Source organism: Nelumbo lutea, chromosome 2, assembly GCF_056320005.1.
Source record: "Nelumbo lutea isolate HS-2025 chromosome 2, American lotus-T2T, whole genome shotgun sequence".
In the NCBI taxonomy this organism is placed as follows: domain Eukaryota; kingdom Viridiplantae; phylum Streptophyta; class Magnoliopsida; order Proteales; family Nelumbonaceae; genus Nelumbo; species Nelumbo lutea.
This window is the reverse complement of record NC_142685.1, coordinates 55,974,863-55,986,941: the sequence shown is the minus strand read 5'-3', so window position 1 is coordinate 55,986,941 and position 12,079 is coordinate 55,974,863. Positions and strand designations below refer to the sequence as shown.

At 40.6% G+C, this 12,079-nt stretch overlaps 1 protein-coding gene across 3 annotated transcripts in view; it reads left to right on the top strand.

The window, feature by feature from the left end:
• Nucleotides 1-12,079, top strand: part of LOC148870855 (ABC transporter G family member 28-like) — a 139,195-nt gene that overhangs the window by 125,702 nt on the left and 1,414 nt on the right. For all 3 annotated transcript variants that reach the window (XM_088973785.1, XM_088973784.1, XM_088973786.1), the window contains 4 exons: nt 9,020-9,511; nt 10,287-10,435; nt 11,410-11,699; nt 11,805-11,938. In XM_088973785.1, coding sequence (XP_088829911.1) covers nt 9,020-9,511; nt 10,287-10,435; nt 11,410-11,699; nt 11,805-11,938 — 1,065 coding nt within the window. The remainder of the gene's footprint in view (nt 1-9,019; nt 9,512-10,286; nt 10,436-11,409; nt 11,700-11,804; nt 11,939-12,079) is intronic.

Below are 12,079 nucleotides of genomic sequence, written 5' to 3'. Positions count from 1 at the left end.
CTTTAGTTTGCCAATCCCCAATTTATCACTACCAGTGATGACATTATCATCCACAGACCACTAATAAAATCTTCCCAACTTCTGAGTCATAACTGAACACCGAGTGATCAACCTGGCATTGCTTCATTCCAAAACTCTTCACCACTTCGCTGAACTTCCCAAACCAAGCACGTGGAGATTGTTTCAACCCATAAATTGCTTTCTTCAGCTTGCACACCTTACCACCCTCCCCCTGAGCAACAAACCCAGGTGGTTGCTCCATATATACCTCATCCACTAGATCACCATGGAGGAAGGCATTCTTTATGTCAAGTTGAAGGAGAGGCCAATCATACATAACTGCCAAGGAAATTAGGACACGAACGGAACCAATTTTAGCCACCGAGAGAATGTCTCCATGTAGTCCACACCATACAACTGTGAATAACCTTTAGCAACAAGTCTGGCCTTCAGACGCTCCACACTACCATCTGGAAAGTATTTCACAGTATACACCCATTTACAGCCCACAGCATGCTTCCCAGGTGGGAGAGTAGTAAGTTCCCACGTTTGAGTATGTTGAAGAGCAGAAAGTTCCTCCTCCATTGCCCGCCGCCATCCAGGTGAACTAAGAGCTTCTTGAACATTGTTAGGTATGGAAATAGAAGACAAAAGTGAAACAAACTGGCGATGTGAGGCAGAAAGACGAGATAATGAAACAAAATTGGAAATGGGATGGAGTGTAGAACTACGTTTACCTTTCCGTAAGGCAATGGGTAGGTCAAGATTTGAAGGTTCAGCAATAGGAGCCATGAGAGGATCCGTAGATGAGGTAGAAGCAAGAGGAGGGGCCGGTGTCGTTTGACGTGTATACACTTGTCGGATCGGTGGTCGTTCAATGGTGACCTGCACTGGATGAGGAGATGAGTCCACTCCAACGACAACCTTTGGAACTGAATCACTGACAGGAAGAGGAAGAGGAGGTAAGGGTGAGGACAAGGGTGCTTCATGATTGGAGAAGAAGGGGACAGACTCAAAAAAGGTGACATCAGGGCAGACATAGCACTTTCGGGCAATGGGATTATAACACTTGTACCCTTTTTGAGTCCGAGAGTAGCCAAGGAAGACACATTTAATTGAGCGTGCATCTAGCTTGTCTGTTCCAAGACTCAGATTATGAACAAAGCACACACAACAAAAGACACCAGGAGTTAATGGAAACGGAGATAAAGTGGGAAACAAGATGGAGAAGGGGGACCGACCATGAAGAATAAAAGAGGGCATCCGATTAATGAGAAAACATGCAGTGAGTACAGCATCACTCCAAAACTGTTTAGGAACATGCATGTGGTGAAGCATAGACCGAGCAATTTCAAGAAGATGACGATTATTCCGTTCAGCCACCCCATTTTGTTGAGGGGTGAAAGCACACGAGGTCTGATGAATAATGCCATGTTGTTCTAAATACTGTTGAAATGCAATAAGAAAGTATTTGCGACCATTATCTGAACGGAGAACTTTGATTGGAACACCAAATTGTGTGCGTATTTCAGCATGGAATTTTTGAAAAATGAAAAATAATTCACTTATTTCTTTCATTAAGTAAATCCATGTCATTCTTGAACAATCATCAATAAAGGAGACAAAATACTTGTATCCATTATAAGACTCTATTTTGATTGGACCCCAAACATCTGAATGAACCAAAGAAAAATGACTCAACATACGACTCTCAACTCTTGGACTGAAGGACACACGACGGTGTTTACCAAACTAACATGACTCACATTGTAAAACTGACAACTGACTCAATGATGGAACCAACATCTTGAGAACCTTGAGAGATGGATGTCCCAGTCGGCAATGCCATTGTAGAGGAGTAAGGGAAGTCTGAAGTGCAATTGAAGATCCACCGCCGTCAAGGTAATATAATCCACCAGCTTCATGCCCCCCACCAATCTTCTTCCCCGTCTTGAGATCCTAAAAAACACAAGTGGAAGGAAAGAAGGTAACAGAACAGTTAAGAGCTTTGGTTATTTTACTAACAGACATAAGATTGAATGGAAACTTAGGTACATATAAAACAGATGATAAGGGGACAGGAGCCAAGTCAACATTACCAACACCACAAATGGGAGATGAGGACCCATTGGCAAGTGTAACAGTTTGTGATGTGGAGGTTTTAGAAAGAGAAGAGAACACACCTGGAGTCCCGGTCATATGATCCGAGGCTCCAGAGTCAATAATCCAGGAAGGAGTTTTAGATGACATGCAAGTGATACCTGATTGGGCATATGTGGCAGTGGTATGCCGTGAAGTAGTTTGAAGGAACCGTTCATACTCATCACGCGGAACACTCACCATCTCCCTCCCAGAAGTAGATGTAGATGTGGGAGGTGTTAGGTCTGCCAGTTTACTGTCACTAATAGCAACCTCGCCTGCTACAGCATGATTAGCCCATTTAGAGGGAGGGCCATGTAGGTCATAACAGAAATTCATTGTGTGTCCATCCCTACCACAATGAGTACACTTCCTTGTAGAGTTATTTTTTCCTCTGCCATGGCCTCCCCCTGAGTCATGGCCACCCTGACCAATCATGGAATTGCCACGGCCCCCTCTGGAATGACCTCCCCCTCTTGTACTATGTCCACCACCTCTAGCTGTCACAAGTGCTGATCTATCATACTGTGTGGGGTTCTCTGTCTGGCCCAAAGAAATTCTACTAAGTCTTGAGAATACTTCCTCAAGTGTAGGAAGAGTAGAGCCCCCCAGTATTTGAGCTCTAACTGGTTCATATTCCGACTTCAGCTCCACTAAAAATCTTGTAACATCTAGCTGCTTCCTTTGCTGTTGCTGAACTTGAATATCTGGAGTAAGGGGATGATAGACATTGAGTTCATTCCTTATATTCTTCATGCAGGCATAGTACTCTTCTAGTGTTTTGGTTCCTTGTTGTAAATCAAAGTACTCCTGATACAACTGATATACTCTTGTTGTGTTATCTTGTCCAGAATATAGCTTCTTAGCATGCTCCCATATATCCTTAGCCGTATCAAAGAACATGAAGTTGGCATTGATTTTGGGTCCCATACTATTCCACAGCCAAGTTATGATTTGAGCATCTTCTTGTTCCCAATCATCAAACCCTAGAGAGTCAACCGGTGGCTTCTCATCTCTTACATGCTTTACTTTCTTCTTTGCCTTGAGAAAAACTTCCACTGATTTAGCCCATGGAACATAGTTCTCCCCATTTAGCTTAATTGAGGTCATTTGTACCCCTAGGTAGTCGAAGGAAATTACTACACTAGGTTTCTGATCATTGTAGCCATCTCCTATTGCTGCCATTGTACTCTTTCACAGTTGTCTCTAACTTTACTTCTCAGCTACAAGCTGATTGATGTTGTTCACAGTTTGATATTTCAGCACCTATTGCAGCCTCTAAACACCACTGCTGACTTCACACACTTGTTCTTATTCACACTACTGCTGACTTCACACACTTTCGTCCCACATAAGCATCAGTTTACCATTCACTAATCACAAGTAGAGGCCCTCTTACAACCACTCAAGCACCACAACACAGCCAAATCTGCTGCACCCAGTTCAGACTTGTTTAACACACTTAAGAGGGCATTACACAACCACAAGGAGTTCGGCAAGGTCACTGCACTCTACCTTACACCACTCGGCCACTTACAGCAGCCCTAACACCATTCAACAACTTACAGCAGCCCTACACCATTCGGCTACTGCACACACAGCCCTTCCTAGGGCAACAATGAACATAGTTCTCTAGGTTCTACTCAGTACTAACAGCTTCTTGTAGGGTTTCTACCCAGAAATATAAGTAACACTAGAAGAAGAGAGAACTGACCTTCCTTTGAGAATATCAATCAACCATTCACTGCTGAAGTCACTTTCCTTATTGAAGAAGGTTATGCGCAGCAGAGAGACAAGCTGTAATGTTTCTGACCTAGGGCAAACCAGTTCTCTCCATCGACTGACTAGAAACGAAGGTGAAGAGTCACGAACAATGCTGAGGTGCTTTACCAACTGACTTAGGTCAGGAGCATGGCTCTGATACCATGTTTCGACTGCTGCTACAGTTGTCCGAACAGGAAGAAGAAGAAGAAGAAGAAGAAGAAGAAGAAGAAGAGAAGAAGAAGAAGAAGAAGAAGGGTCTATCGAAAATCTGATGGTTAACCCATCCAATCGACCCCCTTAATCTATATTAGATTCTAATAATGTTTACAACGACAGAAATGCCCTTACTTAAGTGTGGGGCAGAGTAACTCTAATAACACTGCCACATAAGCAAGTTACTTAATAAACAGAAGAAGACTAAACTACCCCTATTCGGCACATCTTAACAGAGCCTAAAATCAGTGTTAACTTCATGTTTTTAGACACAACAAATGATATATGGGAGCATGCCAAGAAACTCTATTCTGGACAAGACAACAGTACAAGAGTTTATCATCTTTATCAAGAGTACTTCAGTTTGCAGCAGGGAAATCAGACCCATGAAGAATATTATGCCAATATGAAAAATCTTTGGAATGAACTTAATGTCTATCATCCCTTAACTCTGGATGTCAAATTTCAGCAACAACAAAGGGAACAACCAAATGTTACCCAGTTCTTGGTGGGGCTGAAAGTAGAGTATGACCCGTTAGAGCACATATATTAGGGGAGTTTGCTCTCCCTACTCTAGAAGAAGTGCTTGCTCGTCTCCATAGGATCTCTCTTAGTCCCACTGAGAGTACCATACCTCTTGACTGATCAGCACTTGTTGGAACTCGAGGAGGATCTTATGGGCACAAAGGAGGTGGTCATACAGTTAAGGAAGGTCGTGGTAACCCTATGTTTGGTCATAGAAGTGGTGGAGGTCGTGATTCAAGGGGAGGCCGTGGCAGAGGAAGAGGAAGCACTACTAGGAAATGCACACATTGTGGGAGAGATGGGCACACAGTTAACTTATGTTATGATCCTGCATGGCCCACCATCCACATGGGCTAATCATGCAGCTTTTGGTGGAAGTGAAGCCAGTGGTACTCAACTAGTTGGTCCAACACCTTCTATAGTTACAACTACTTTTGGGAAGGAGATGATGAATATTCCAAGAAAGGAGTATGAGAGATTCCTTTAGGCCACTTCACATCATAATAGTACTACCCTTGCTCATTCAGGTATGGCTTGCCTAGTATCCAAACCTTCCCCTTGGATAATTGACTCTGGAGCCTTTGATCACAGGACCGGGACTCCATGTGTGTTTTCCTCTCTTTCTCCAACCTCCACATCACATAATGTTACCTTTGCCAATGGATCTACTTCCCTCATTTATGGTGTTGGTAATGTTGACACAACATTTCTTTCTTTGTCTTTTTTTTATATGTTCCCAAGTTTCCTTTTAATCTTATGTCTAGTAAACTAACCAAATCCCTCAATTGTTCTATCACATTTTACGCTTCCTCTTGTGTTTTTCAAGATCTCACGACGGGGAGGAAGATTGGTGGAGGACATGAAGCTGGTTGATTGTATTACCTTGAGGATGGTGGTTCTACAATTGCATTTCGAACCTCTTTGACTCCTCTTCAATGGCACTGTAGACTCGACCATCCATTTCTTAAAGCTCTCAAGCTCCTTGTTCCGTCATTGAGTTGTTTGTCTTCTTTGCAGTGTGAGTCATGTCAGTATGGGAAACACCATTGGGTTTCCTTCAGTCCTAGAATTGATAGTCGTATATTGAGTCCTTTTGATTTGGTTCATTCAAATGTTTGGGGTCTAATTCAAATTGAGTCTTATAATGGTTACAGATATTTTCTTATTTTTGTTGATGACTATTCAATAATGACATGGCTTTATTTAATGAAAGAAAGAAGCGAATTATTTTCCATTTTCCAAAAGTTTCATGCTGAAGTGCGTACACAATTTGGTGTTTCAATTAAAATACTTCGTTCAAACAATGGCATAAGGTATTTTCTTTCTTTATTTCAGCAGTATTTGGAACAACATGGCATTATTCATCATGCATCCTATGCAAACACCCCTCAACAAAATGGGGTGGCTAAGAGGAAGAACCGACATCTACTTGAAATGGCTCAGTCCCTTCATCATATGAATGTTTCTAAACATTTCTGTAGTGATGCAGTACTTACTGCTTGTTTTTTCATTAATTGCATGCCCTAGTTCATTCTTGATAGTCGTTCTCCATTCTCTATCTTATTTCCCACTTTGTCTCCATATCCCTTGACTCCTAGGATCTTCGGGTCTAGACAAGCTGGATGCACACTCCGTTAAGTGTATCTTCTTTGGCTACTCTAGTACTCAGAAAGGGTATAAATGCTACAATCCTATTACTCGAAAATCCTTTGTCTATCTTGATGTTACATTCTTTGAGTCTGTGTCGTACTTCTCAGGTCCTGATATTCCTCCCTCTCCCAAAGAGGTTCCTCTTCCTCTTTCGGTTGATAATTCCATTCCTGTTGTTCCCGTTGTGACTGAGTCTCCACCTTCCCCAATGCAGGAACGTACTAAAAGACCACCAATCCGTCATGTATATACTCAGCAACAGAGGTCAACACCTTCCCCAGCTTCTACACCATTTGCAGATCCAGCTCCTTCCACACCCGAATTGCCTTCTAATCTTGACCTTCCTATTGCATTGCAGAAAGGTAAACATAGTTGCACTTTACACCCCATATCCAATTATGTTTCTGTCTCTCACCTTTCCACTTCCCATTGTGAGTTTGTTTCTCTGTTATCCTCTGTATCTACACCTAAGGATGTTCAAGAGGCTCTTACATCATCAAGGTGGCATAAAGCTATGGAAGAGGAACTCTCTGCCCTTCATCACAATCATACATTGGAACTCACCAATCTTCCCCCAGGTAAGCATGTTGTTGGTTGTAAATGGGTGTATACTGTTAAGTTATATGCTTATGTGGCAGTCCTAATATTACTTCTGTAGTCATCCTGTCCCATACTTAAGTGGGGCAGTTTAGTCTTTGTACACTAATTAGAATCCCTAATTCATATTATGGTCGACTAGTAGGGTTTAGCCTGCTAAGTTCGACTGATTCTTTCATTCTCTACTAGTTTGAAATGCTGAAACTACTTCTGTAACATGTATCAGAGCGCTAAGCAAAGGAGAAGAAGGCTGCGGCTTCAAATTTCCTATTCTGCGATCTCTCCTTCTGTTTTCTCCTCTGGGCTGCGTAATCTGAGGTACTCAGTCTGATAACTGCAGCACCTTTTTAATTTTTTTAGGACTGCCACAATCCCTATTACAAGTGTTAGGAAGGTGCGGCAGCCCTAGGATATCAGTTTCATACTGCTGTCACCATGTGTGACAGCTCTAGTCGTGTGGTGGTGTTTGTGATGTTCACCCTCTATTTAGCAGTTTCAAGAGGGTTTGTGTGTGGTTGTTTGAGTTGTTGAGTTGCTTTCATGGTGATTAATGTTTCCGAGTAATCAGTAGTGGTGTGAACAAGAAAAAAAAATTCTGCTTGAAGGAGTGGCCGAATTTTTTTTCTGACTAGTAGTTTACATCAATATTTTAATCTGGACGGAAGGAGTGACCGAATAGTTTACATCAATATTCTGACTAGTAGTTGCTGTCTGAATGGTAGTTTACACAAATTTTTTAATCTGAAATGGTAGCTGAACCTATCTGAAACATCAAGCTCTTGATCTAAATGTTAGTTTACATTCACAGTTGCTGATTGTGATTGGTTGTGAGACTATTATCAGTGTTTGGAGACTGCTATAGTGTTACCTTGACAGCAGTACTCATTTGGTGACTGAGGATTCAGCATTAGAAGTAGCATTGGGGGGACATAATGGCAGCAACTGGAGATGGTGGTAGTGATCAGAAACCTGGTGTGATGATTCCCTCAAACTATCTAGGTGTGCAGATGACTTCAATTAAACTCAATGGTGAGAATTATGTGCCATGGGCCAAGTCAGTGGAAGTTTTTCTCAAGGCAAAGAGGAAAGTGAAACATGTAAATGAAGATAAACCATCCACTGAATCTCCAGGGTTTGATGACTGGGAACAAGAAGATGCCCAAATCATGACATGGTTGTGGAACAGTATGGAACCCAAAATAAGTGTCAACTTTATGTTCTTAGATACAGCTAAGGACATATGGGAACATGCCAAGAAGCTTTATTCTGGATAGGATAATACTACGAGGATATATCAGCTCTATCAGGAGTATTTCAATCTGCAATAAGGGAATCAAACCCTAGAAGAGTACTATACTAGTATGAGAAACCTCAGAAATGAACTCAATGTCTATCGTCCCCTAACTCCAGATGTTAAGGTTCAGCAACAACAGAGGGAGCAACTGGGTGTCACTAGATTCTTAGTGGGGCTGAAATCAAAGTATGAACCATTTAGAGCACAAATATTGGGAGGCTCTACTCTTCCTAACTTGAGGAAGTATTTGCACGGCTTTGCAGGATTTTTTGGGATCGACAGAGAGTACCACACCGTCTGACAGATCAGTATTTGTGGTAGCCAGAGGAGGTGGACGTGGTAATAGAGGGGGAGGACATGCATCTCGAGGAGGTCGTGGTGGTTCCATGTTTGGCCGTGGTAGTGATTGTGACTCAAGGGGAGTGTTAGAGTTGGCTAAGGAGGGGTATTTCAGTCTTTTCTGTTTAAGTAATATGTTAATTACATGTCCCATACATAAGTAGGGGCATGTTTGACTTCGTACACTGTTTTGATAAATATAAATATATGGTCGACTGGGAGAGACTCTTTGTCTTCTCAGTTCAACACTTCTTTCTCTTTCTCTTCTTCTTCTTCTTCTTCCTTTTTCTCTCTTCTCTCTTTTCTATCACTGAGATCGGTTCGATTGGACTAGTTTCACAAGTAAGAAATAATTGTATTAATATTTCTATAAAGTCATAAAAGTAAGAGATTTTGCATATAGTTATAGCATGGAATTATATGACTAAAGCAAATTAATTTCCTGCATATTTTCTCTCTCTAATTTAACCAATGGTAATATGCAATTTTCTGCTGCAGTTATACCTTGTTCAAGATGTTTGATGATCTAATACTTCTAGCAAAAGGAGGTCTTACTGTGTACCATGGACCAGTGAAGAAAGTGGAGGAGTATTTTGCAGGCCTTGGGATCCATGTTCCTGATCGTGTTAATCCTCCAGACCACTTTATTGACATTCTGGAGGGTATTGTAAAACCAAGCACTAGCTCAAATGTGAGTTATCAAGAGCTTCCTGTCAGATGGATGCTTCATAATGGTTATCCAGTACCCCCAGACATGATGGAGACTGTAGGTGGGATTGATATGCCCTCAACAAGTGTAAATCCAAGCAATCAAACAAATTCCATTGCCGCAAATGGAGAACAATCTTTTGCTGGAGATTTGTTGCAGGATGTGAAGTGTAATGTTGAGCTTAAGCGGGACAATATCCACCACAATTTCTTGAAGTCCAAAGATCTATCAAACCGAAAAACTCCTGGTGTATCGCAACAATATAGATACTTCCTTGGAAGGTAGATACTGATTCTTTTCTTTCTGGCACATACCGTCAAACATTCTTAATTTTCTTCTAATGTATTGGAAAAGAGTGAAAGAGGCAAACCCTGGATCAAAAAGAATAGCTGTATCTGATGGAGTCCTAATTTATATCCATAACAATCTTTCAGAAGTTGACACTGTAAAATTATCAAGCATTCTGTTACTTTCATAATCCATACATTAAAATAACTAAGGAGAATAAGTGGGTAAACTTAGTTATTGCTTATGTGTGTATGGATCTGCATGCATGCATCTGTGATAATATGCTGTCCTCTTTTATTTCTCTGCATTTCTCTGAAGTGTTCAGAAACAACAGATGGCACACCTAAATATCCCCCATGGTTTCTGGTATGAGGTGAATACTCAGGGTGAATACTCATAGGGGTAAATATTTCTTCTGTTCTGGTCTATGGAGTTCTTCTTGCTTTAGTGGAGCAGCATGGATCTGGCTCCAATAGAGACTGTTTATCATGGTGAATATATATCCTATAGTTCTGATGGTATCAATAAAATTTGCCAGTTAATTTAAAAAAAAAAAAAAAAGGCTTCTTTAATATGTGGCAATATGTTCTGAAGTTGCTGCCATGTTTGGGATCAAAGACTTTAGATGGACCGCCACCCCCAAAAAAGGGGGTTTGTTCATTCTAGTGAACTTTTGCAAATTGTTATTTTTTTTATTAGTGTGGATCTTTTGTAAATTATTTCTTGAACAGTTTGTATCTGATGAGATATACTTGTACCATTTTCCAGGGTTGGTAAGCAAAGACTACGGGAAGCTAGAATACAAGCAGTAGACTTTTTGATCTTATTGCTTGCTGGTGCCTGCTTAGGAACACTTGCTAAAGTGAGTGACGAAACCTTTGGGGCAATTGGCTACACTTACACTGTCATTGCAGTTTGTAAGTACTAACTTTATCATGCTTGACTATGCTATTCTTGTAAACCCAAACCCCAGAGATATGTTTGCAGTGATTCGTGTGTGCTGTTATCAGATGAGAAATATAAGAAAGAAGAGAAATAAGAGGAAATACGATGTGTATTTAACCTTAGTGGTCGGCTCACCCTAGTTTACATACTTGTGTATTTAAAACATTGAAAAATTACAATCATGGCCTCCTTTAATAATACACAACAGCAGGACATACTTAGGTGTTTCTACAGCTATCTTACTGCTGAGTTCAACTTGAGCTCTTTAAGCCATGGGTTTAAAGCAATCTACCATGTTTGCAGTGATTTGTGTGTGCTGTTATCAGATGAGAAAAATAAGAAGGAAGAGAAATAAGAGGAAATAGGGTGTGTATTAGCCTTAGTGGTCGGCCCACCCTAATTTATATTTAAAACATTGAAAAGTTACAACCATGCCCTCCTTTAATAATACACAACAGCAGGACATACTTAGGTGTTTCTACAGATATCTTACTGCTGAGTTCAACTTGAGCTCTTTAAGTCATGGATTTCAAAGGAATTCACTATTTTTGGAGAAACTCTACTCTAGTCTTGCCTCTTCCAAAGCTCTAATCTAGTCTTTATGTCTTACCAAAAAGGGTCATTACACAATGTTGGTCTCATCTATCTGGGTCTTGGGAGTGTTGGACTGAATACAAACTTATCCAGTTATCTGGGGCCATTGCTTGTTGCAATGGTAAAATTCAGACTGACAAGTCTAAGAACACAGATTTGAGTCTGAGAGCAGCTACTTTGTGCAGAAGTGTTCTCTTTTTCAGAACTGTCATTTCCTTTTTGAACATAAATACTCATGATGGGAAATAAAAATGACAAATTTATCCAGATTTTATGTAGAAAACTAGAAATTAACACTTTTCTTTCCATATTTCCTTCCTCACTTTTTAAATCTTTAATTTCTTGGCTGCAGCTCTCTTATGCAAGATCGCAGCTCTGAGATCATTTTCTCTGGACAAGTTACACTATTGGAGAGAGAGAGCATCTGGCATGAGCAGCCTAGCTTATTTTCTTGCAAAAGATACAATTGACCATTTCAATACAGTTGTCAAGCCTCTAGTGTATCTTTCCATGTTCTATTTCTTTAATAATCCACGATCTTCGTTCACGGATAATTACATTGTTTTGTTCTGCCTTGTCTACTGTGTGACTGGTATAGCATATGCATTTGCAATCTTCCTTGAACCAGGCCCAGCCCAACTGGTGAGTTCTGTGGATTTATACTGAAGAAACTCTCAATTTATATATTTTCTTTTCTATATGTGATCCTTTTCCCTTCTACTTACAAGATACTTTGGTTTCTGGCAGTGGTCAGTGCTGCTTCCTGTTGTTCTGACTCTAATCGCTACACAGCAAAACAAAAGTCCGTCTATGAAGAGATTAAGTGACTTATGCTACTCAAAGTGGGCTTTGGAAGCATTTGTGATAGCAAATGCTGAAAGGTTTGAATATCCTTTCTTAATGTGAATTAATTTCTTCAATTTTTTTACCAAGGTCGTCTTTAAAACACATGTCATGCAAAATGCACTTCTCTTAAAACGCCCCATCATGCATGCACATTGACACTGGTATGATAGGTAAAG